Source organism: Arachis ipaensis, chromosome B5 (genome assembly GCF_059453495.1).
Source record: "Arachis ipaensis isolate K30076 ecotype BB chromosome B5, ASM5945349v1, whole genome shotgun sequence".
In the NCBI taxonomy this organism is placed as follows: domain Eukaryota; kingdom Viridiplantae; phylum Streptophyta; class Magnoliopsida; order Fabales; family Fabaceae; genus Arachis; species Arachis ipaensis.
This window is the reverse complement of record NC_142440.1, coordinates 74914234-74941369: the sequence shown is the minus strand read 5'-3', so window position 1 is coordinate 74941369 and position 27136 is coordinate 74914234. Positions and strand designations below refer to the sequence as shown.

The 27136-nt window shown below is 34.1% G+C and overlaps 1 protein-coding gene, 1 long non-coding RNA gene and 1 other non-coding gene across 5 annotated transcripts; 2 read left to right on the top strand and 1 right to left on the bottom strand.

Moving 5' to 3' along the window:
- The first annotated feature begins 128 nt into the window (after positions 1-128).
- Positions 129-2907, top strand: LOC107643604 (uncharacterized). Of its 2 annotated transcripts, XR_015883512.1 has the most exons (3): positions 133-561; positions 1674-2040; positions 2486-2907. It is a non-coding gene; the product is annotated as an uncharacterized LOC107643604 (transcript). The 2 variants fall into 2 exon arrangements; XR_015883511.1 differs by lacking the exon at positions 2486-2907 and having other exon boundaries at positions 129-561; positions 1674-2272.
- A 115-nt stretch (positions 2908-3022) lies between these two features.
- Positions 3023-14680, bottom strand: LOC107643606 (uncharacterized). 2 transcript variants are annotated; one of them, XR_015883510.1, is made up of 6 exons: positions 14439-14680; positions 14293-14359; positions 5029-5100; positions 4485-4556; positions 3572-3685; positions 3023-3358 (listed from the first exon to the last, which is right to left on the bottom strand). It is a non-coding gene; the product is annotated as an uncharacterized LOC107643606 (long non-coding RNA). The 2 variants fall into 2 exon arrangements; XR_015883509.1 differs by lacking the exons at positions 14293-14359; positions 14439-14680 and having other exon boundaries at positions 5029-6573.
- A 1197-nt stretch (positions 14681-15877) lies between these two features.
- LOC107643602 (uncharacterized) lies at positions 15878-20575 on the top strand. Its single transcript, XM_016347290.3, has 11 exons — positions 15878-16261; positions 16440-16587; positions 16742-16813; positions 17390-17461; positions 17704-17775; positions 17867-18010; positions 18092-18172; positions 18273-18344; positions 18640-18711; positions 19332-19403; positions 20194-20575. Exons 1-11 carry the CDS (start codon positions 16168-16170, stop codon positions 20282-20284), a joined length of 990 nt encoding a protein of 329 aa, XP_016202776.1. The 5' UTR covers positions 15878-16167; the 3' UTR covers positions 20285-20575.
- Positions 20576-27136: the final 6561 nt, after the last annotated feature.

Below are 27136 nucleotides of genomic sequence, written 5' to 3'. Positions count from 1 at the left end.
TGTGAAAAACCGTCTTGCAAAAAACCGATCAAACCGGCGGTTAATCGGTGAACCGCAAAAACTGTCCGGTTTTTCCCGTTTCAGTACTATTAATATATATTTATATATATAAAGAAAAAGAAAAAAACAAACGTCCAGAAATCAGAACCCCTCACCCATCCCTCCCTTTCTCTTTCTCTCTCTGTGGGCAAACCCTAACGACGGTAGGAACCCAGCCCCATCCCATCGTCGAGCTCTTCTCTTCCGATAGACGGTGTTGTCGCCGCCGGCAGAGACAGATTTGGGTGCCGTCCTCGCTCGTGGAAGGTCTGCTCGCTTCTCGATCCTCTTCTCCTCGACGTTGAGTGCTTGCTCGCAACTATTGGCGACGCCGCTACGAAGGGCTTCTCCGTCGTCGTCTCTGCTCGAGTTGTTGGTGCCCATCTCTCTCTTTGAGTCATCTCTCTTCGAGTTCTCTCTATCCGAGGCTACGAGCTCTTTCTGTCTCTCTCTCACTGCGACGTCTTTCTCTGATCGGCTGTGGAGTATTCGCCGCGCCGTCACCTTCCTCCCTCGCCGCTGGTAAGCACTATTGCCTCAATTTATTTTTGGTTATTTTGTTAATTTTATTTATTCTGATTTTTTGAGTTGTTGGCTGTTGATTTTTCAGATTCTGCGTTGTTGATGAACATTGTTAATGCTAGAATTTTTTCCAGATTCTGAGTTGTTTATGTTGGTTTTTCTGATTGAGTTGTTAATTTTGGTTGCTGATTTTGTCTGATTCTGAATTGTTGATGGTGGTATAGTAAAATTGTTTTTCATCATTTCTCATCTTTCAGTCGCACAAATTATATTTCTTTCTTGTACATTTTTTGTTCAAATGTATACACTTCTTTGAACTTTGAAGTATGCTGGAAAGAGTGTTTCAATTTTTTTTGCATTGAAAATTCAAAGAAAGTCCCTTTGTACTGGGTTTGTCAAAGTTTCTGGTTTCAATGTTACTGAAATTCTCAATGTAAGTGGATAATAATAATAATAACTCTTGGTTTATATCATTTATGATTATGAATATTTAGTTTATTTGTCATTTAAATGTATTTTGATTTTTATTAGTTATAAAGATTGATGGTTGAAGTTGTATGTGAACTTAATTATAAAGTATAGACAATTTATTATGTGAAATTATAAAATTTTAAATTTTATTAGTGTAAAAATAATTGAATTTAAATATTTAAAATTACATATTAAATTTTTAATAAATTTATTTTATATTTAATTACCCCGGTTGAACCTTTAAACCATTGAACCAGTCACTTCACCGGTTTAGTGACCGGTTCGGTTCTCGCAACGTTGTTATTTACATAATCTAATTTGTAAAACGAAGATGAATATGGACCATTCAAGAGGGAAAGGGAATATTTTACAGGTCCAAAATCCAAATGGCTATCAAAGGAATAGCATAACAGTGTTGGTCTGTCATGATTTCTACATAAGCCTTGATTTGTTCAGATGCATTAGTTAGAGTTCTTCATTATCGTCTTTTGCACATTTGTTGTCAATTCATATGTAGATGTTAATAGTTTGACATTCAATTGGATTTAAGATAGCTTTTGTTATTATTTTTGTTTATTTTTTTTATTTTTTTTATTGTGAATTGATATTAAATTGGCCCTTCTCTGTCTTTCACTTTATAGATGCTTACCTGGGTATCCCTTCAAGTGTCCCAAGCTGCAGATTTCTCCTGAGAATGGATTATCAGAGAGTGACACTGATAAACTATTGTCACTCCTCCGTGATCAGATATGATCCCAGTTTATACCTCAATATATTTCTCTACTCGTATGCTTCAATGTTGTTGTTGAATTGCTGACCTTTGGTGCATTTATTGTGCTGTAGGTAGTGTTGTAGTAATATTTATGGCTAGGATGAAATATTGGTTAGCCATAGAATGCTTTGATATTTTGGGTTCCTTGGTGTCAATGCTGAGAGTAATTAAGAGCAAGCATCTGTTATGATGCCCAAGTTGGTAGAAGGGGAGCCACAAGGTGGAAGAAGTATCAAGTATGTATTATTGAATTAAAAGATTTTTAAAAGCGTAATTTGTACATTATCTAAAGAAAGTTGAGGTAGAATTCAATATTGAGGTAGTTGAGACCTGAATGGCAAGAACAAGTTACTAAACCAAGCATATTTCTATGTAATCTTATTTTGAATTCTTCATGTGTTCATCCTTCTTTTAATTCTTTAAATGTAACTACTGATCTTCCTTGGTACCCAGGAGTTTACTAGACATGTTTCAGTTCAATTATTTCCTCACTTCATTTCATTTAATCATATATTCATGTTCTTTTCCTCTTCCGAAATTAGTTACTCTTTTTATTTGCATAGCTGTTATGACATGGTTTGTTTATTGAAGCTTCAGTTTTTACTAAAATTGAAGCCTTTCTCCTAATTTATGTATTTTTATTTCTTGTTTATTCTGAATTTTGGTTACAATTTGATCTAGTTAGAGGCAGGGAAGCAGCTATTAACTCCTGCTGGCAATTTGCATAAATCCATTCTTCACCTTCCTTGAGTTGCCACTTGCCGGGATATTACAATTTTGTGAAGAATAAATCTGTATTAACATAGCTATTAGTTAGCAAGCTGCAGCCGTTAAGTTGAGCACTGTGATGGATGCCTCGAGAAGAAAATATAAAAAAGACCCAACAGCTTTAGAGTGCATGGTGCAATCAATGGAAACTGTGTTTTGGAGCTGAAATCTCTAGTTCCCTATCCCTAGGATTTGAGATGGTGTTGTATTTAAGTATGTATTTTTGTAGAGAAAAGAAGAAAAAAAAAAGAAAAAAGAATGCTTGTGTAATAACCTTATCTGTTTTGGAAAATTATATCAAAGTGTCCATCTATTTACATTTATATTTAATTAAATTAATAGTTGATTAATTGTGTAGCATAGTCCATAGCTACCTCGTTCAAGTTTTGAACAATAACAATAACAATCATGCTATATTGCTATGCAATAATTAACACCAGACTTCAAATATGATAATATTTTGGTTATTATTATTTTGTTTGGAATTTGGACACTCTTGTCTTCTCCGACATATAATACAACTCAACCTGTGTCAATCAAGGATAGAAAGGAGAAGAAGGAAAAAATTTTTAATTTGGAATAACCAAACACAGCTTGAATTATAATTACAGTGTAGCAAAAAGTTTGGGATCCCATTCTTTGTGAAATCCGTGTATCTATCTATATCGTTACTTTAAAAGATGTTTACATTCTCTGCTCTTCTCTTCGGCATCCCTGTTATAATGATAGAACAATATTCATCATCATAGAATTAGGTAGCATTGAATTATCAGACAAATCAATTACCTGCAACGAAAAGAAGAATTTGCATTGTGGTCTCTTAGCTTGGAGTGAGAATATAAACATGATGTTTAGTGAGCAATATTATAGTTTTTAATTAAAAAAATTATCAGCTTGAAAATTTTTCCTTCCACCTTTCGTCAATAAATCCTCATACAAAAACTAAACAATGCTAAGGTATTTGGAAGCTCATAAAGTGAAGGAGGAATATGACTTTACCCTGAAAAGATGCTGCCAAAATTCAAATGCACAAAAGTTAGCCATGAATTCCATCTCCTTTCGACCGGCTAAGATTGTTCGGTCAGTAAAGTAGCTAGCAATATGCTTTGTAAACTGACGAAAACAAAAGGATTCAATTACAATAAAGCTCATAAAAATTACAACATAGAATCAGTGCAATTGGAAATAGTAATATTGATCCACTCTGGCGTTACCAATATATCCTCTCCAAATGGATGAAGAATGGGTAAAGGCTTTTTATCCATCATTATACCCAGCAATATGCCTTCACGTATCATACTAGCATTCCCAAATTTCAGAACTAGAACAGAAGCATCAAACGACAAAGGACAACTGGCTATTAATTGTCCATAAAATGTAGGTTCATAACGGCCCCTTGGAGTCTTTTCCAGTCGCACTAATTATTCGGTGCATTGAAAGAGGGTGTCCATTAGATTCAATAGCTTGCTTCTAAATACACTCTTCTTTTGTTTTCTTGTTCAGTTGATTGAATTGGCAAAGAGGAAGAGATTTTTCCATTCATCCAATTTGACTGGGTTATGTTTATCTGCTTAGGTACCCTAAATATTTTACTTTCCCCTTAATTAAGTATCACCCATTTTAGCATTCATTCTTGTATTGAAAAGATAGTAACAAGTTTGATCCAACATATCTCTGAACATAGAATATTTGTTTTTATGGAAATAAGCTATAAATTACTTGTTATCGAGAGAGAGAAGACAAGAATTCAACCATTCTCACAATGGCACCACTGCAGGATATCCTTAAATATGTTGGCTGGTTTATAGGTTTAGTAGTTGTATAGTTGTATTGTTTCTAGGGAATATAATAAAGCGACCAATTTTCTAGATCAGCAACATAATAAGCATAAAAGTATATGAAGCAATTAAACCTGCAAGAGAATCCAAGCATGCAGCTGTTACAAGGCACCCTTCCAAGTTTAGTAAGGAAAGCTTTTGCAACCCTGAAATGAACCAGGACATCATCGAAAATTAATGAAGCATAGATAATTATGAAATACTGAAACTCAAGAATTCTGTTCAAACTGGCAAGCTGAGATGCTAGTATTGTATATCGGTACTGTTTATAGTTCACACTGCAACATGTCTACTGACTAACATAAACAATATCAACTACAGAAATTACAAGGACAAATGGAAAAACAAAGAGACTTTTCCAAGAATGATTTATACAACTGAAGTCTACATCAAAGAAATGAAGCACAAGGAAGATTGGATATATAACTGAAATTTTTCCCCAGAAAAGACAAACTGATTGGTTGATAGCTGCATTCAGAATTATAACCATATATTCACATAAAAACAGAAAACAAAGAAAAATCCATGGAAGAAGATGAAAATGCTAGGTTGAACCTATAAAATAAAAAATCCTGATTGTTCTGAAACACCACAAAAATACAAGGAAACGGAAAGTACCTTTTAGAAAGCTGATGCCAAAATTAGTGACTTTACTGCAAGAAATTTCAAGACTCTCCAAACATGCCAACTCTGGAAGCAAATTGAATAAAATACATTGTTCTGTTAATCATTGAACCATGTGTTGACTAAGACAACAATGACTATACTTTCATATGTACACATCACACTGACAATTATACAGTAGTTAAGCACAGTTGCAATGTGTTCTTTCTTAGAGAAATAAAAGTATTCACTAAAAATAGTTTAGAGCAAGTACAGGTTTATAGGAATTGAGCATCAACAAAAATTAGCAGCCAAAACACAATAACAATTTGCAAAATTCAACTTATAGCAGAGGCAGCAAGAACACCAACGCAATGATCAATAAAAGGCTATGCATGGATTGGATTATATAAAATCGAATCATAATCAAATTAAAACCAATTTTCTGGTCCAAGAAATTTAAGAGATGACTTTTTTCTTTTAGGAAAAAAAGGGTAGCAAGTCACAAAGTATTGCAGAATCATATTGTTATGAACCCTTTCATTTATAAAATATATACATCAGAATTACTCTACTCAGATTTTGCTTCTGTTTTCATAACTAGAACATTGGAATAAGCCAACAGAAGAATCTAAATGAAATTAGAAGCCCCAGTCCATGAAATCACACCAGACTCCCAATCATAATATTGAGTAAAATTAACAATTCATTATCTAAGGAAGTTCCAAAATGATTTTCAGATTCCAAAATCCCACACTTCTTCCTTTTGTATTTCTCAGGAATGTTAACAATCCAATCAAGCTGAACATCACATGAATTAGCACAAAAATCACAAAGCCGCATCGTTTCCCCCTATAGATATAAAGTTATGATCAAAAGCAAAGGGACCATAGCAAGCAAGAACAAGGAACAATAACTGGGCTCATAGGTCCAGAAACAAAAGAAAAACAACAGAACCAGCTCCATTGAAGGTAACAGTGGGATAAAGTATTTCATATGCAAACTATTTCACATAGAACACATATTGTAAAGTTTGTTATCTATTCACCCTAATCCTAATCAGTAGATCAGATGACAATAGCTTCAAGTTTCATTGACATGAGAAACAAAACATAAACAGAGAGAGCAAAACAGAAGACGACGAGCGACGACGTTCCGACGAGTGCTTCTGTCGCCGGCGAGGAGGAGCCCAGGGAAGGCCGCGACGTTGAAACGCCGGCGACGATAGGAGAGGAGCAACGAGACGCCGGTGAGTGTGACTGTGTGAACGAGTAGAGACTCTGGTGAGACCGAGAGAGACTCTAGTGGCAGTGAGAGTGGAGAGAGTTTGAGTCTCAGAATTAGTAATGAGAGAGAAGCTCGTTGAGAGTGTGCTGGTGAAAAACCCAAGAAGATGAAGATAGGAAGCTCTGTTCTTTTAATTTTTTTCTTAATTTTTCGGATGATTTTTTTTGTATGAACAATTAGAGATGAGGGTTGTGTGAGAACCCAGTAAGTAAATAAAGAACAAAGTGATTTTGTTTAATATTTTTTAAATTTATTTAATTTTTTTGGTATAAATAATTGATTAGAGTTTATGAAGAGACAAATAATTTTGTTAAATGTATTTTTGTTTTTGTTTTTTAGATTATTTAAATTTTAAAATTAAACAATTTAATTAATCTAAAAGAGTAATTTTTGTCTAATATATACAAAAAAAGGTATTTAAGTCTTTTTATAAAATTAAATAAATAAATATTTTTTATTTTTATTTAATTAAAAGGGTATTTTAGTAAAAGTTGTGATATAATATATATTTAAAAAAGAAAAAATTAAATGCTGACGTGGAAATTAAATTCCACGTGACTTGTTACTACTTGTCCATATTTTAAATATATCGGTACGTATGAATTTATCATCGTACCGTAGCAATCACCATTTTCCATTAACGACGTGATGACATGGCATAATGACGTAGACTGTAAGTGACACGTGTCACTTCATGATTTGGCTACGTGTAATGGTATGATGATGTGGCGACCAGTGACACGTGACATACTGACGTTGATGGTTGTGCCACGTGTCACAATGTTATTTGGCCATGTGTCCATTTGTGCCACGTGTCGCAACCATATTTGTCCACGTGTCATTCATTATGCCATCGTTGTATATGCACTAAATTAGTCTCTCACTTTGCATTAAGTGACTTATTTTAGTCCTTGAAATTGAATGTCGTGCCCCAAACTAGTCCCTTCACCAATTTTTTCTCATTTTCTTTTAAATTTAAAATTTTAATATCCTGGATACACTAATTTCAATTCTATTTTTTCATATATCATTTAAATACAAGTACTTTCATAAAAATTTTTAAGATTTTACTTTTTAGTTTTAATTATATAATTTTGTTTAATAATTTAACATTGGTAAATTTTGTAATATATAAGTATGTTGACTAAATACCCATTTTGGTCCCTGAGATTCACGCGATTACTCAATTTGGTCCCTGAAATTCAAAATTACCTATACTAGTCCTCTAGATTCAAATTCAGGCACCAATATGGTCCCTCGACTCTTTCCGGTGATGACTAGGCAAACGAAGTGCTGATATAGCGCCCTCCCTACTATATTGGATGATGAGTAAACGATGTCGTTTACCCTTAGTACCCAAACAAGTCAGAAATGAAGAATAGTGGAGGTAGAGGAGAAGAAGAATACTTTATTTTGGGTCTTCATCGTTTCTTCTCCCTTCATATACAAAGCGACGACATTTCTGACTTGTTTGGATGCCAAGGATAAACGACGTCGTTTACTCATCATCCAACGTAGCAGGGAGAATGCCATCTCAGCATTCCGTTTGTCTAGTCATCGCCGGAAAGATTCGAGGGACCACATTGGTGCTGGGATTGAATCTAAAGGACCAGTATAGGTAATTTTGAATTTCAAGGACCAAAATAGGTAATCGCGTGAATTTCAGGGACCAAAATAGAGATAGTCTAAGTATGTTATTATAAAAAAATAATTATATGATTGATTAGACACATTTTTCCATAAAAAAAATATGTGTTTTTAACAATAAATTAATAATTAAAATAAATATTTTTTTTTCTTATGAAATACACGTTTTCGTTATGTGTAAATGAACTAGATTGAAGGCACTTCAAGCACCCTCACTACTATCTTTGACTTCTGTAGTCTAGACAAAAGAGGTCGGAGATGGTAATGAGGGAAGTTTGAAATGCCTTCACGTCAACTCTAAGACGGCGGTTATTAGGGGTATCCGCAAGAATTTTTTTTTTTTAATAAAAGTACTGAAAGAGGTCGGAGATGGTAGTGAAGGTGCTTGAAAAGCCTTCACGTCAACTCTAAGTCGGCGGTTAGGGTTTCGCAAGAGAAAAAAATATTTTATAAAAACATTTTTATTTGAAGAACATGTGAAAAAATAGAATTGAAATTAATGCATTCAAAAATATTGAGAATTTTGAATTTATAGAAAAAAATGAGAAAAAACTGGTGAAGGGACTAGTTTGGTGCACGACATTCAATTTCAGGAACTAAAATGAGTCACTTAATGCAAAGTGAGGGACTAATTTGGTGCATATACAACGATAACATAATGGATGACACGTGAACGAATACGGTTGCGACACGTGGCACAAACGGACACGTGGCCAAATAACATTGTGACACGTGGTATAACCATCCACGTCAGCATGCCAAGTGTCACTGGTCACTACATCATCATACCATTACACGTGGTCAAATCATGAAGTGACACGTGTCACTTACAGTCCACGTCATCATACCATATCATCATGTCGTTAATGGAAAATAGGTCAGAGACTAATATGATGCACTTTTTTCAATCTCAGGAACGTAATTAGTGCAATTAGAATCTCAGGGACAATTTTAGTGCACGATGCCAATCTCAAAGAGCATTTTAGAGTTTAACTCCAATAATATATTTTTACAGGTATATTTCTTGATTCGTTTATCATCACCAAAATATTTTAGAAATATGTTGGAGTATAGATACTATATGATAACGGAACTACCTATATCAGTATAGATATCTATTTTTGCTGGCTACGGTAAAAACACATGGCTAAGAAATTACCACCTTAGTAATTATCCATTGAGGAGTAATCTTAGCCACTAGATTTTATAACTAGATTAATCCTTCTCTTTTGAGGCTATTCTTCTGATATTAATTTATCATGTGATAAATTAACTTGGAGAATTATGAATGAGATTATCCAAATTTCATCACGCATAACTCACATTTTTCACTCCACCCTCTCCTCACATAACCAAATTTCTCTCTCTCTCTAAATTTTACCTTGATGATCAAATAAGGTAATTAGTGGGTAACCGTGAGTAAAATAAAGTAAAAACCATTAAATTTAACATTATCTCTCCATTATTCCAACGTGTAAATCTCTCATTCCTCTATAAATATTTTACTTTCACCTCTTATCTTTTACCATATTCTTAATCACTAACACTATGTTTGGTTTGACAGAAAATAAGTGAAAAGAAAATGGATAGAAAGAAAATAGATGGAAAATGATATTTTTCTTTGTTTGGTTATAAAAGAAAATAGGAAGGAAAAAAAATTTTTGTATGGGTCTCACTAAAAAAAAATTCTTTCCATCACAAACAAAAAAACAAGAAAAAAAGTGCTATATTTTTAAATTTTCAATACTACCCTTAGTTATATTATTATTAACAAATATTAATATAAATTTAGTTTTAATATATTATTATAATAAAAATTTATATTTAAATATTATATGTATTAGATAAATAATTTAAATCAAATATATAAAATTATAATATTTATAAAATATAATAAAATATGAATAAATAAAAATATTTATACTTATTTTATAATAAGGGTATTAATGTAATTTTATACTATTATGATTTTCTTTCTTCTCACTTTTCTTTTCATCTATTTTCTATTCATCCAAACAACACATAAATAACTCAACTTTTCTTTCCATTTTCTTTCATCTTATTTTCTTTCCTCTTATTTTCCTGCCTTCCATTTTTTTTTTAACATCCAAACAAAACCTAAGTGAGATTAGGAAAAATAACTAGAGAGAAAGAGAAAGTGAGGCCAAGGCTTAGAGAGAAGAAAAAGAGAGAAACTAACTTCACCGTCATACAATTCCCTCTTCCATTATCAAGAACATTCAACCCTTTGAGAAAACCAACTAGGATAACCTCTCTAATTCTTTTGCTAAATCTCCTTCAAGAATCCCTAAGGTGAGTAAGGAGTTTACCCTCTTCTTTTCTTATTAATACATTCGGCAATCATGCTCTCTTATGGAGAGTTAATGTTCTTCATTCCTTGTATAGCAAGCTAATACTATGAGCTTCCAAAAGAGTAGAGAGAACATCAAAATTCAAAGCACAAAGGATAAGAAATCCTCCTCTATTTTTCCACTATACATTCGGCCATATGGCCCGGTAGGAGCAAGAAGATGCACTCTCATTATTTGACCATATCTCACTCATATATGATGTTCTAGGATTACTCAAGACTCAAGCTCAAGGAAGTGAGAATCCACTCCATTCCTTTCACCATGGGTTTAGCCATGAGGCTTTATAATTAAATAACATATTGCTTTTCTTAGAAAGTTCTTGGAGCCTAGAGCAACCGTAAAAGTGATTTGAGGATCTTGACTAAAGAAGTAAGAGTTAGGACTAGCTAGAAAACTTACTATATGCATAAAGTGCCTTCGTTGATGCTTAATGACAATTTGTGATAATGAATAAACTCTAGATATTTTGATGCATGAATACTTATATCATAAAATTTTGCTCAATGAAAAATATATGATGCACTAAATCTGGCCTAGATGTAACTAGGAGTTAAAGTGGGCTAGGAAATAAAGATATAGAAGATATAGAAGGTCTAGGACAATAAGGATAATTGTAAAAAGATTCAGGCATAATTGGCATAAGGGGTAAAGTCTACGGGTGCTAAGTAATTATTGAAAGATCCAGTTATAAATAATATAAAAAGTAGAGTCTAAGGGTAAAAAATATAGATATAGCAAACGCATAAGATAAGGATAAGAAATTAGGGGTAAAATGGTAAATTAGACTAAAAAGGATAAAATTATCATTAGTAAAATGTCTCAGAATGAAATAGTAAACTAAGGTGTACTCGGGGCGATTCGGTAAAAGATAAGGTAAAAAACTAGTAGTTAATGAGTTACAGGTAAAATAGTCATTTAAGAATAAGTATAAGACTAATGTGGTAAAAATAAAGAAAGGGTAGAAATGTCACATTAGAAGTTGCTAAGGACAAAACTATAAATAAGAAAAAGAATGTCTTAAAAAACTTTAAGAATAAAGGAGAAAAAGTGTAAAAAACTTTATGAATAAAGATTAAGGGCAAAAGAATCTCTTAGAGAAATGGTACATTTCAGTAATTTAAATGACTAAAGACAAAAAGTCCTTTAAATGTACTAAAATTTACTAAGATAAATGAAAAAGTCTCAGGTCTCTTAAGAAAGACCGCCTGCTGGCAAGCAAAGGAATTAACCCGTTTGGCTAGTGTCGAAAGAGGTGGGGATGCCTATAATAGAATCTGTCTCTCACTGTGAGCCTTTAGTGGTATCAAGTCTTACATCAATTGTTCAGCACCAGAATTGACATCGTTACAACCATGAGGTACATAGAATGACCAACACAGTTAAGAGATCATATTCGGACGTTACTCTGAGTAACGTTGGGTTGCGGGTAGTCAACCGACGCATGAGCTTATAGTTTGTGTAGGGTTAGACATGTAGCATGCCTACTTGCTGCATTTCTCTATGATTTGTGATTGCATGTGTAATTGTATTTCCTGTTATTCTTTTACTATTTTGATAAGAGCGTGTAATATCCCTAGAGGTAACTTGATAGCGTAGTAACAAATTTCTTAGGGTTAAGTACCCAAAACCCCCGACTTCCCTCTTCACATCCTATTGGGAACTTTAGGTTCTCAACCTCCCTTCTTTACCTCATTCTACAGATGGGCTCGGGAGTAGTGTTTTTTGAGTACTCTGCACTATGCCACTAGGACGATCCCATATGAGGGTAGCACTCTCATATGGGGAGAACCACGTGCGTGCATGTACATCCTTTCTGATAAAACTTTTTCACATCCTTTATTTAGTCCTGAGTTTGACTTCGACTTGTCTTTCGGTTTTTTATTATCTAAATTGTATATTAGAGGCACCCACCACTCTTTTTCACCACAGCCACTATACTAGATGGACTCGGAGTTGGAGTCTCCTATCATCTTTTTGCCTGAGTATCCACACTAGTTTGACCCAGCACCTGGGCCAGTGATACCGGTGGAGTCTATGCTTGATTACCAATCCTTGGACCCGATGGTCAAGTAATTTGGTCTCTTGGGAGAGGTCTTGGCCACAATCATTCCCAATGGCTTTATATCGACTTCATCCGAAGAAGATCCATCGGAGGATGCCGAGGCCAGTGAAAATCACATAGTTATTGACCTAGTCTTCAGTTTGTCAGAGGGAGGAAAGATGGGAGATGGAGAGCCAGGCAGTAGCCCAATGGCCACGTATGATGGACTCGATATGCAACAGTCTCACAGATGTTTGTAGGAAGTAGTTTTTCGTAGCTAGTAATATACTTTCATTGTAGATAATCTTTTGGAGGGAGATGATTTTACTTTGGTAGACAAGTTCTAGAGTAGGGACTTATATGTGAGCCGAAGCCTAAGTGTCAGTTATGTATATATCTACTTATTATGCTATGGGTACTATGTATATAAGTGAAGTCGAATGTATTGACCAATCTTATGTATGAAACTGCGCCCTAGTGGCCATCCACATATAGTATATGCCTTTCTGCTATATTTTGTTGTTATATTAAGTGCTTGTATGATTCATCGCTTTCGAACTTCGTTGTGAAAATATTCATATAATCTTAACTAACCTACGATCCAAATAATGCTACAAGCTCATTGAATAATAATATACAATATATAAGGTCTAGAATCCTATAGATTAATTGAATAGTAATACTTGACGATTGACATTGGTCATAACATGCTAAAAGTTAGGTTATTACGTGCATTACATGATCGGCTCTTAGCTTTAATGCCATACTATAGGAAAACAGCCTTTAACTACCTATTTACATGCAAAAAATTAAGAGATAAAAAATTTGGAGTAGAAACCCTCTTAATGGAGTCATGGATGAAAAAGACAAAAATTGTTCTAATTTCAACGTTGAAAGGAGAAAAAAATTCACCTCAGGCACACGAGTCAGAATAAATAAAGAACCTTCGTCCTTCCGCCAGTAGTTTTAATTTGCTAGAATACATATTGAGCTAGAAATTGCTTCATCTTCGACACAAGAAGGAGCCTCTCCAAATAAAGTAATAGCAATTTCCAAGAAGATACTTTAATATTTACTTCATCTTCAGTAATGAACTCCCACCAAGCTTAAATTTAAGGAATAATTTTTTTCTTTTTTTTATCATTATCTATTTCTAGCTTTGTTAAAGCATCAGAAGACTCGTGTTATTTTCTTTCTTTGTCCTATTTGGATAACTATATTCTTTTTATTTAAATAAATACAAATTTATCTTTGAAAAAAATTATTTGATAAAATAATGCAGTTGTAATTCAATTTGTGAAAAAAATCCATCATTAATAACTCTAGTTGCAACTCTTTTAAATTTATTTGATGCTTTGTTTTTTAAAAATCTAATAAGTTTAATAGTAATTTTTTAAAAAACTTATTTAATATTTTAAAAAAATATATAAATTTATTGTAAAATTTCATAAACCTAATTATCTTATTAATCTTAAAAGCATTTACATTTATTCTAGATTACATTATACATCAAAAATCATCATGATGGTAAAATTGTATATTATGACAATCAAGCATCAATGCAAAAAAAAAGACTTTAAATAAAAACTTTGTTTTCTAACTCAATAAAATTAAAGGAAAAAAAGGAACTCTTTTTGTCATGGGAGTCCATGATTATAAATTCCCACAAGTAAACCAGAGTCTTCAATAAATATGAATACATGGATTTAATTAGTGGAAATAGTTTGTAGAGTATTTTTGACAAGAAAAAGAAAAATTTTACCAACGTAAAAGTAAGCTTAAGAAAATATAAGAGCCAGACAATATATGGAGGTTCAAATATCTACAAGTGATGCAATAAGACACCTACCTTCTCTCTTTGCTTATATCCAAAAATAAGGTCTATCTACTAATGCAAATTTTTTTGAGACATAGTTAGATTCAAGATCTTACCTATGCTTATTGATGAACGAACTCTAGCATTACTTTTCACCCGTAGAGGTAATATAACATCTCCAACCTTAAAAATGGACAATAGTTGTTAAACACAGTAACTTTCACCGATAGGATAACTAAGTAAATGTTGGAACTAGAACAACCTTCTCTCCCAAGTCAAGATTGAATTGATTCTCGTGGAAAGGAGAGTTGGGTGTTCAGACGAGGTCGCCAGAAAAGAGGCAGTGGTCAGCGGAAAGGAAGGAAGTAGCAGCGATGATGAGTGGGGCGACAGAATCGCAATTGAGGAGGTAGTTGTTAAGAAGTGAAAAGGGATAAGAAACGGAGAGGGTAGAAAAGAAAAAAAAGGATGAAGAAGATAGGGTAGTGCAGTGGATGAAGAACATAGTTGAAAAGGTGAAGAAAAAAGTTAGAAACTGTTTTGTCCCTTAGCACACGTGATACTTAATGACCACGTGTGCGAGTTAATGTGCCAATTCAGTAATTTTTGTTAGTGAGTCACGTCAGAATTCAGAAATTAGTTTGGGAATTATTTTCGCCAATGAAAAAAAACTACAAAAATCGACATATGTATTAATTTTTTTTAGGAATTAAAATATCTACTTTTCAAATCTTTGAAACTAATTTAAATAATTACTCTAAATTTATTATAATATTTTGTTCATTTATTGTATTGTTTGTGTATTAAAAATAGAACGTATACATGAATCAGTTATAATCATTATGCATTTATAAATGTGTTATTTAAATTATTTTTAATATATATTATATATTATAATAATTTTAAAAATTCAATAACCTACAAAATTTATTGCTTTTAATTTTTGTTAGTACTTTTAGTAATCACTATATTTTTAAATATTATTGACTAACTACTAGTTAAATTAATAAATTTTAATAATTTTTTAATATTTTTTACACATGTATTTTATATAAATAATAAATTTAATTCATAGTAAATTGATTATTTATTTGTGAAAAATACTAAAGAACTATCAAAATTTATTATTTTTATCTATTATTTAGTTATTAATTTAATTTTTTTAATATAATTATTTTAATCTAATAATCTAATAATATATTTTATCTCATTTTTTTAAATATTAATAATTAAATGATAATAAAAAATAATAAATTTTGATAATTTTTTAATATTTTTTTTATTTCTTTAGACCGTCGCTGTATTGTTTATTTGTATTGCTATTTTAACTGCCCAATAAACCGGACCTTAAGTCATAGTCAATCACAATTCACACACAAATCTGGCCAGAACGCAATATCACAAACAGGCTAGCAAAAACGTTTCCTTCTTGTAAGTTTTTCTTGTGATTAAATTCTATAAATAAATACTCCAAATAAATAAACAAAACAAGTAGCAGTACTAAAACACTAAATAATAAAAAAAAAAAAAGTAATAGAGACAGCAATTTTTATGATTTATAACATTAAATAATTATTAATAATAATTTTAATGATATAAAATTGATATAAAATTTTATTTAATAATTTACTTTTATTTACTGATTAGGTACTTGCTAAAATTTGAAAAAGTTTCTGGCCATACACTTTTTCATAAAGAAATAGTGAAATACTAAATGGTACAGAAATTCAGTGCCGACGACGAGTGCCTAAAGATTTTCACTTCCCAGTTTCCAGTTCCATGCCGCTTTCATTGAGTTCCAACTTCAAATCATATCCTTTCACACTTAAAATCGAAAAATCCCAAGTTTCTGCGCAAAATCTGTCACCTTGAAATCAAGATACAGAAACGTCTCAATTATTATCGACATCAAGATCAATAACAAGAACAATAAGAAACAAACACTTGATCAGATCTAGAGCAAAAAGGATCTCTTCAAAGCGCCCATCGAAATGGCGCTAATATCCTTCACTCTACTCTCCCTGATTCTCGTTTCCTCACTATCAATTCCAAACCTTGCTCACTGCAAGACCCTCAAACGTGACGGTAACGTTTATGTGATTTACTCTCTTCTTAAAAACACCACTCGACCCATGTGGTTTTCTCTTACCCTTTCTCTGATTCCGTTGGTGAGGTTGCGCTTTGGGTCGGAATCGGTGATGGGCACGTTTTGTTTTTCATAAAGATATTATTTTTCTTATTTTTTGGGTTCTATTTTTGGCAGTTAAAGCATTGAATGAGATCAAGGCTTCGCTTGGTTGGAGAGTGGTGTATGCGTGGGTTGGAGATGACCCCTGCGGTGATGGAGATCTACCTGCATGGTCTGGTGTCACCTGTTCCACTGTCGGTGATTATCGTGTTGTTACCGAGCTGTGAGTATAATGTTTCTTTTCTATCATTCATGTTCAGTTTATTAAAAGATTCAATTGTGTTATGCTATGTGAAAGAAAAAGAGAAGAACGTGTTTTTTACTTTTGGCATAGATGGAGTAATCGGAATTATTCGGCTATTTTTCTTTATTTTCAGTGAGGTGTATGCTGTGTCTATTGTGGGACCTTTTCCTACTGCTGTGACAAGCTTGTTGGATCTTACACGGCTGTAAGCATATTACTTCAATTATTTTGGATCTTCCATTTATATGTTATAGTTATGTTGGACTTGGATGCTCATGAAATGAAGGCCAATTTGGAAAGTTGTATGTGTATGCTGTTCAAGTAGTTTTGCTGAAATCAAAGGTAGTTGTGGAGTTTACATGGATTTAGCTGAACTGGAAATCTTGAAGAGTAAACCCTATTGGAGACAGAACTTGTAAACACATTGAGTTAACTTTAGAGTATGATAACCTTGGCTGAATCTAAGGATGGTAATTGGTTGGCTGATGAAACCTTGGTACTGGAAGGTTGGATTCCTAGTTTGCAATAACATATTGAATTAGATGTTGCTATTATAGACCTTGGATAGTTTAGCCTATGTCTTGGTGTTTAATTGTAGGTTTTTTGTTTACTCTGGTAACTTTTAATGTGCATATATAAGTGTGCTCAATATAACCTAGAGAGAGATGTAGACGTACATTGGTGAAAGATTTATAATTTTAACTAGACTGGAATGATGTTTAGCAATGTATTTATAGTGGTAAAAACTGTTATATGATCGAATATTGTATTCTCATTGCAGGGATCTCCATAATAACAAGTTGACCGGGCCTATTCCTCCTCAAATTGGACGTTTGAAGCGTCTTAAGATACTGTATGATTAATTATTCCTTCCCACTTTCTGGTTCCACCATGCATTTTGTTTTCTGAATACTTCAATTTTGATATGATGCATTATAATGACATACTTTATTTTTCTGTAATCTATAATCTGCATTAATAACTTCTGTTGATTTATGATTATTATGCTTTTTCCGTTGCTTTCTATACTCTCAATTGTTAACGCCTGATAGTTTTATTTCTATTATGTTGTGGTTCATGTCATTACTCTTACAGAAATTTGAGGTGGAACAAATTGCAAGATGCAATTCCTCCAGAAATCGGTGAGCTTAAAAGTTTAACTCATCTGTGAGTAATTCTTACTCCACTGTGCTCGATAGTCTTATCTTGCCCCATTTTCTTATTTAACTTGCAATTGAGATATGATAACATTATGCAGATACCTAAGCTTCAATAACTTCAAGGGAGAAATCCCTAAGGAGCTTGCAAATCTTCCTAACCTTCGCTACCTCTACCTTCATGAAAATCGTTTAACTGGAAGAATACCACCAGAATTGGGCACACTACAAAACCTTCGGCACTTGTAATGTTCGAATCTTACGGGGATCTGCTTGTGCACAGTAAACTATTTATATCTGATAGTAATGGTTTCTCGTGTTTCTAGGGATGCTGGTAACAATCATTTGGTTGGTACCATAAGGGAACTCATTCGTATTGAAGGTTGCTTCCCAGCACTTCGCAACCTGTAAGTTTTTACAGGCTATTTATTTTCTCTTAGATGTAACCTTTGGATCTTAAATGGATTGCATTCGCTTGTGAATATTAACAAGTTTTGTTATACCCAGATATCTAAACAATAACTATTTTACGGGAGGAATACCTGCACAACTTGCTAACTTGACTAGTCTTGAAATCTTGTGAGTATTACATTTTCTTCTATCTCTCTATATCTCATCTTCCCTCTGTATGTGTGTGTGGTTAGTGCAAGGCTATCAAACTCAAGAGGTCAGCTAAACTCATGAGGTTTAGCTAAACTTAAATCATAACACTCAACTCTTATGCTTGCAACTCGCAACTTGATTTTGGAACTTAAACTTGGACACTCATAAGAGTTTGATTCCCGGGTGTGTCATGATAGCATGTGACAAAATTGCTAAACAATTCCGTTGTCGTTATTGTTACAAAAAAGTGGTGCCTGTTTGTTGGTGGCAGGTACTTGTCTTACAACAAGATGTCAGGAGTTATACCGTCTAGCATTGCTCATATTCCTAAATTGACATACTTGTAAGTTTGTTTTCCAACCAAATTCTTTGATAGTTTCTGGTCCAGTAAAATACATTTTTAGAGATATGTAAACTAGGAATTGATTGAAAAATGTATTCAGGGCATTTGCATCAAGTAGAGACTCTAGATTTTTTTAATCATAAAATAATCAATTTTTATGTTTTGTTGCAATATAACGTTTCGTTTAATTTAGTTTACATTTGTTTCTCATGCTTGCAATATTATTAAGCTTATAGAGGAGGCCATGTAGAAAAAGTGATGCTAGTGTCAATCAGCCCTTTATGTTTTCCATTTTCACTTTGTCCATTATGTTGAAAAATCAATTGTACTTGGACATAAATGTGTCTAAATACATTTATATTTTTCTACTATATAAAAAAAGTAAAATCGGCAATTAGTTTGAAACGAAGATAGTATTGATTCTCTACTTACAATACTATAATATAGTTTGATCATATTTATGTCTCGTGTAAAAATGGAGATGGGAATTTTCTCTGATTTTCTTTGGACACTGCTATTTAGGGTATCAAATATGTAGATACTTGCAATATATATGTTTGGCATTTTCTTTCTTTTACTTTGTAATTTCAATATGTATATGTTTTCTATCTTTGTTTCAGGTACTTGGATCATAACCAGTTTTCAGGGAGAATCCCGGAACCCTTTTACAAGCATCCATTCTTGAAAGAAATGTAAGTTTCCAACATATTTAATTAACAATGTGTTTGTTTCAGTTTATTTTACCAGAAAATTTCTTTATTTACTGGGAAAAGAAAATTTTTTAGCTAAGTTGGATAAATTTTAAAGAGAACCAGGCATTTTCAATTATCATATAAAAAAAGGGTGAATACCCATCCCGACCCCTTAATTTTTTTGAAAGACTATGAAACCCCTAAGAAAAAAAAAAATACCCATTTCAGCCCCTGATAATTAACTCCGTGAGACTGATTAGTCCTTTTATTAATGATCTCTCTCCAGAACATGTTTATGTGACTCGCTAATCACTAATATATCTTCCATTTAATTTTTATAAGTAAAAACAATTTAAAAATCACTAATATTTGTTTGTTTTACACAGAAAATTTAGTCCATGTATTTAAAAAATATAATTAAAAAAAGCTAACAATTACCCCCTAAAAGACAAGATCCCCAACAAAAAAGAATTTGTAAATCTTAGTTGATTCTTAACAGATGAATCAACAGTTTAACATGTTATGTAGATTTATTCTATTAATACACAGAGAAAATGTTGACAAAAACGCTAATCAGTCTCACAGAAATAAAATTCAAAGGCCGGAAAGGGTATTTTTTTTTCGTTGAGGGCCTCGTGTTTCGAAGTAATTGTCAGGACAGTTTAGAATTTTTTCTCTATAAAAAATTATAAAGAAAATTTGTCCCGTGAAATCACTTTTTAAAAACAAAAAGGCACCCTCGCTAAAACAGTTATTCTCATTGAACTGGTAACATTGTGTTGTTAAACAGGTACATTGAAGGAAATGCATTCCGACCTGGTGTCAACCCCATTGGTTTTCATAAAGTGCTCGAAGTTTCTGATGCAGACTTCCTTGTTTAGTTATATAAAACCAAATCAAAATTATTTTAATTTTCCAGGAAGTGTGAATGTATAATTATTAAAATAAAAAATAGTTCCTCTAATAGTCCCAAGTGAAATATAGCCTAATAGGTAATCCAAATTTTTGTCTAAAGCTTATTATCGACCAACGTTTCACATCTCCTTTTTTGTTCCTTTGTAGTTTTGTACTATAGAACGGCTCTGAAGTCACGAGATAGATAACACGGAAGCATTATTCTTACGGTTCACAACTCATCTACCAGAGAAGTCTTGGTAGTTGGTTCTGATAAACATACAAGAAATTGAGCTTTTCCATATATATATATATATATATATATACTTGACATTTGTTCTTGTGGGTTTAATACTTAACTCGTTCAATGTTACAAGAAATGCATATTATGATTTGTTCCGAGGGTTACTTAAAACGTTGATTTGGGCCTGAACTTGAGGTCCAGATCCCTTTATATGGCAGCTCCGACTTGTTGATACTGAGGTGTCATTTGTCCGAGTTTCTCATGAGAAGGTTTAGGCAGGTTTTTTGTAGATTAAAATGTAAATAATACCTGATGGGTGTCAGTGTATTTATAGTAAATTTGATAACTTTGTTGCAGTAGTTCCATCTTTATTGATGGATAACCGTTCCTTTTTATCTTGAGAATTTGTTGAGGTCTATCTTTTAGAAAAGATAGAGATAGTGGAGAGATTCGCAGAGACAATTACTTGCTCGGGCAAGTAGATCTAGGTTCCTTTCATGGTGTCCGACCTCTTTAAAGAAGTTGGGTATGGGTTAGAGGCCTCTTCTGTGGGTCGGACCTCTTCTCCTTATTGGGTCTGCCCTTATTTGTTGGATTAGGGTATGAATAACACCTCTGCTTGAGTCCGATAGGTCAGACTCGAGCATTTAGTGGCTTCAGCTTTGACGTGGGGTATGCCAGCCTCATGAGATCGGGTACTCGACGTATTTTTGAATTTTTGAACGTTACCTCCTTTAAATGAGGGGCTAACTTGGCGTGGCAGTTTCCTTGGGATGCACGCACGTCTTTAAGAGGGGGCTGATAGGACTTTTTTGCCCCTTCTCTCTTATAAAAATGCTTCACCTCTTCTTCTTCATTTCCATACTTCTGAAACTCTTTTGCTACTTTTCTCTTCGCTTTCTTCTTTCGCAGAAAACTTTTTCTTCCTTGTTACTGTAAATATTTTCTCCTTTCTTTTAGTAGTTCACTTTGCGATTCCATTTCCAAGACTTTCTTCGTTTTGGCTTGCGTTTAACGAAGAGGATCATCCGTGAATTGTCGCTTGACGTGCCCCTCTCCTTTTTGGCTTTCGTCAAGGTTGGTGCCTTATCTTCTTGTCAATCTTTATGGTCTATTTGCTTGAGACTGTTCTGAATGGTCCCTTGAAAAAAAATTGTCGTCGATGTTGATATGTTAGTTTTTTTATTCTTGGAGTTGCTTTTAACTGTTGTTGCGTTAATTTTGCTAAGAAGTCTTTCGGTCTTCTCCATCGATTGAGACTGATATAGAATGTTTGGCTGTGTCTGTTATTTTGTAGAATTGTACTTGTTTGAAATTGTTTATTGTCATTTGATTGTCTATTGAGATCATCTTGAGGAATTCTAAATTTTGCAAAAATTTTTGAAAATTATAGCCGTGAAAATTATAGCCGCTTTGTTGTTTGTTTGGTTGCATTCGTATTGCCCCCAATGGTGTCGCTAACCATATGGTGATGTCGGTTTCTGATAGCATAGTAGGGACACCATTTTCGCGTGCTTTGTAGAAAAAAGAAAATGGCTTTCTTTGGTTTTACTTGTTTTTGACCAACTTCTTTTGGACGACGTCCGAGTTATTGTAGTAATGATCTCTTCATTTTGCATCTGTAAGTATAGCCTTTATGTCGCATTCTGTTGTCCTCAATATGTCGACTAAAGTTTCCCCTAGCCTTTTAACTTGGGTAGATACTTCTATCCTTTCTTGCGTTCTAGTAGTGGATAAGGAGTATTGTGATACTTTTCGTAAGCATTATAAGATTTGTGAGAATAGAGAGGACGAGAGAAATTATGAATTGGTAGTGCCTGACCTTGAGGAGAGAGTTTGTTTTCGTCCTTTGGATAACTCGGAATGCCCTTTTTTCTACGCCTATGATTGCTTTTTCTTCAAATTAGGTGTTTCACTCCCTTTTACCAATTTTGAGTTGAATATTCTGTGGACTTGCAATGTTGCTCCTTCTCAACTTCACCCGAATTCCTGGGACTTCCTAAAGATTTTCCAGCTCCTCTGCCAAGAACTTGATGTTCGACCTTTTACTAAGGTCTTTTTTTACCTGTTCGTCTTGACCAAGCCTGAGACGTTGAAAGGAAAAGCTTCTTGGTTTTCCTTTCGCGCCATCCATGGTAGAAAGCTTTTTTCCATTTTTAATGAGTGATGGGTTAAGATTTGCAACGATTTGGATTTTCACACTTAAGATAACTTTCGTTGCAAGTATAGACCAAACCGGCAATTTAAATCCCAAACATCAAAGTTTAAAATTTCTAATTAACCGAGAGTAATCAAACCTCAGGTCGTCTTCCCTAGGAACTAATACCAACAAGTTGTAAAAGGCAAAGGTTGTTGTCAACAATAAGGAAGCAAATAATAAAGAGATAAAAGAACAAGATAAAATTGCATTTAATAAACTAATGAAAGAACAAAAGAACTATGTATGTAATATAAACAATACTCAAAATTGATGAAAAAGTGGGTTAAAACATAAATGAAACCTTGGCTTGGGATGAGCTATGGAATCCCTTCCTTGCCATAACTACAACCATGATAATTATGATGGATTAATCTCACTAAGTCAACCCTTAACATCGAAGAGTAAGTCAAGTGAGCATAATCGTTATTAATCCACAAATCCTAACTAACTTACCAAATTAATTGGTAAAAAGCTAGCGTTAGTGGAAACAATAACAACTAACAACCCAAGAATTATCACTAAATGATGGACATTATAGCTCTAGTAATCCATACACTCATTTTTCCCAAGCCAAGGGGGTGAAAATTACCCATAGTCAAAATTGGCATTTCATCAAACACATAGAGGGCGTAAACATAAAACATGACAAAATTGGTAAATTGATGAAAGCTATAAACCACAAGTGATAATAAGCAACCAAGGAAACTCAACAAATATAAAATAAGCATCAAACATCAAATTCAACAACTAGAAATCCAAAATTGCAAAACTATGCATATATTGACAAGAGAAATAAAAATAGATGAAAGTGTAGAACAAGTAGTGTAAATAAAAGAGAAATTAAAGAAATACTTACAATGACATTGCTATAATCCCAAATCAAACTTGAAGTATAAAATGCTACAAACCCTAATTAAACCTAAGAGAGAATTTCTACTCTACTCCTACTCCTAATGTATGTTCTACCTAATCTAAGCTAATAAAACCTAATAAAAACCTAATGCCTTCATATGAGATGTTGCCCCCTTCTTATAGCCTTTGATTTCAGCCTCCCAGCCATCAGAAATGGGCCAAAAGCCCCCCAAAACGCAAGTCCACGTGACTTTTTAATGGAGGCACGCGCTGGTACCTGTGCGTACGCACATGATGCGGCTCACGCGCACGCGTGGCTCTGCTCTGATGGTTGTGCGTATGCACGCAGGTCTGTGCGTACGCACACATAGCTGTGCTGTTCTCCTTTGTTTTCTTCATGTTTTATCCCTTTGTACATGCTTCCTTCCACTTTTGCCTTGCCAAACTTACCTCTAAGACGTAAAATCACTCAACAAACATGTCATGGCATCGAATGACATAAAAGTGGGATTAAAATTACTAATTTAAGCTCAAAAACGCATATTTTCACATTTAGGCAAAAATTAGGGAGAGAACACAAAAGCATGCTATTTAGGTGAATAAATGTGGGTTTATGTGATGAAATCTACTCAAATCAAACTAAAATGTATCGTCAAATATGGATTCATCAATGAGTTTTTTCACGACTTCAAGAATTACCTTTTTAAGGTTCGATCTCTAGAGGGTGTCCGACCTTTCTATCTAGACGAGAATGATGAGACTTCCTTTTTCCCTATATTGGCAATAGGATCCCGTGATAGCCAAATACACTGTAGATAAGTTAGATGAAGTTGAAAAATATTTTATGGACGTGTTGCAAGAGTTCTGAGGCCGAGCTCCTCACTTAGACACAAAAAGGTTATAGGGGATCCTAGTCAGCTTCGGTTCGAGCTAGGTAGTCTCCCAACCTCTAGCTTTTATGATTTCTTAAGTTGTATTTTGTTGTTCTAATGTGCCTTTCGTTCTTGTAGAGACCATGGCTTCCAAGACCTCCTCTATGAAATATTTGCTTTAGACTCGGAAGACAGTTGTGGCCTGAGGTCTTCAGGGTAAATAGACTGAGGGGGCTTCATCCCGACCTTCCCCAAAGAAATTGGATTCTGGTCCTACTGCTCAAAAGAACATCATCCCTACTCCTTCCATTCGATTGATTTCCTCTGACCCACCTTCAGAGAGATTGGGTGCCCCGCCTTCCCTATTGCCTTCAGGGCCTCCTCTAAAAAAACAAAAGACTATTGGGGAGTTGAGAATCAACGATAAAGAGTTTGATGGGTTTGCTCAGAGTGAGAAGAATATCTTGCCTCATAGTCACATAGGCATGGAGGATGTGGCTATTCAAAATCACCTTAGCCATATGACCCGTAATGATATTCGAATGGTGGGAGTGTGCACTACTCTAGCTAAGGAGCTGAGAAAGACTCCTATTGGTGCCACTCAAAGATTTCTTGACTCTACCTGAGGTGAGGTGGAGAAACTGAAAGGTTTGAAGGAGGAGTTGGAGGAGGAAAATGCCAGGCTGAAATCCAACCTGGAAAAGGCTCGTGCCCGGGTTAAGACAGCTGAGGCTGTCGCAGCTATGTCCGAAGGGGTGAAATAGAAGGCCGAAGAGAGTTACACTCGGGTCTATGGGGAAAAACTCGACCTTCAAGAGGAGTTAAAGAATGCCCGGGAGGAGTACGATGCCCTTCAGGAAAACGTGGTCGGAGGGATGGACGAGATGTTCGACAATTTAAAGGATCAAATCGAAGTCCTTGCCCCCAACTTGGATCTTTCCTTGTTCAACTAAGACAATATCGTTGTTGACGGGAAGATCGTGCTGAGCCCCAATGATAATAAGGAGCCTCAACCTGACCCGAAGTCCCAAGGTAGTCGACCTCCTCAGATCCCCGAGGTCCCCACCGAGGTCGAAAATGCTGAAACTCCTTCCTCGCCTCCTGGTCCTATTCCAGCTGTCCCCGTCTCGGTGCATCCTCCAAGCCCTCTTGTCCGAGGTAAAGATGTTGAGATTGGTGAAGACCTCAACCCTCTACTTGGTGCCACTTTTTAGAATGCTCTTACATTTTTATTTGGGATGTTCGAAATGACCTGACTTGTGGGTCTTATAACACTTTTTTTTTGTAACAGTTAGTAGCTTTTTTGAAGACTTTGCTTTTGTTATGGTTGCTTTTTCCATAAGTTTATAAAGTAGTATTCGATTTACTTTCTTGTATCTTAAAGAACCTTTCTGCTTTTTAAACGAATGAAGCTAGGTCTTTGAGGTTGAATATAGTTTTCTTGATTTCAGATCTTAACAACTTTTTAAAGTAATGAATTCATTTATGAGTTTCCTTTCCTAGTTCTGACCTCGTATAGTCAAACTTTATTAAGTTACTTTTACACTTTGTTTTTATCCGGCTTGTGGTTGAAGTCAGTGATAAACCCCATTTTTAGGGATTTATCTTGTGTTGAATTTAGAGGGTTTTGTTAACTTTTCTCCCATGTATCCAATGAAATAGCATGGTTTTGTAAATTCTCCTTTAATTGTGCTTAAGAGTGAAAACATGCTTTGTAGGACTTAAAATAGCTAAATTTAATTCACCTTGATTCCATTAGATGCCTTGATATATTTTTTAAGTGATTCAGATTTAGGAGGCAAGGATTGGATTAAGGGAATGAAGAAAAAAAGCATGTAGAAATGGAGAACTCATGAAGAAATGAAGGAATCGCAAAGCTATCAAGCCGACCTCTTCGCACTTAATCAATCATAATTTGAGCTACAAAGGTCCAAATGACACAGTTTCAGTTGCGTTGGAAAGCTAACATCCGGGGCTTCAAAATGATATAAAATTTGCTATAGTTGCATCACGTTCAAAGGTGCACACGCGCACTGTACGCGTACACACTGATGTTGCACGTGACCCACTTAAGTGCAACTCGTGGCCAGCGATTTCTGGTGCATTTTGGGCCCAATCCAACTCATTTCTGATGCTATTTAACCCAAGGATTGAAGAGGGATGACACACTTAGTCACATTAGTTAGTTTTAGTTTAGTTTTAGGAGGGAAAGTTAGTTTTAGGTTAGATCTAGATTAGAATTTCTTAGATCTAGGTGAATTTCATGCTTTGATTTACTTTTCCTTTGTAATTTCTTCTTCTTCTACATCTCCTCTCTCTAGGTTTTCATTTAATTCTTGTAATTCTTTACTTTTATGTTGATGCACTTTTGTTCTTTTATTTCTCTTTAATGCAATTTATGTTTTCATGTTCCTTTATTGTTCATTTGATTTGTGTTGTTTAATTCCTTGCAATTGAGTATTGTAGATTTACTTTCCTTGCAATTTTACTATGTTTTCCTTTTATGCCTTCCAAGTGTTTGATAAAATGCTTGGTTGGATTTTAGAGTAGAATTTTATGCTCTTGGCTTGGGAAGGTAACTTAGGAACTCTTGAGTTACTAATGTCCAAGTGATTGATGATTGGGAGCCATTAACTCTAGTTCTCACTAATTGAATTGGTGGAGAGCTAGG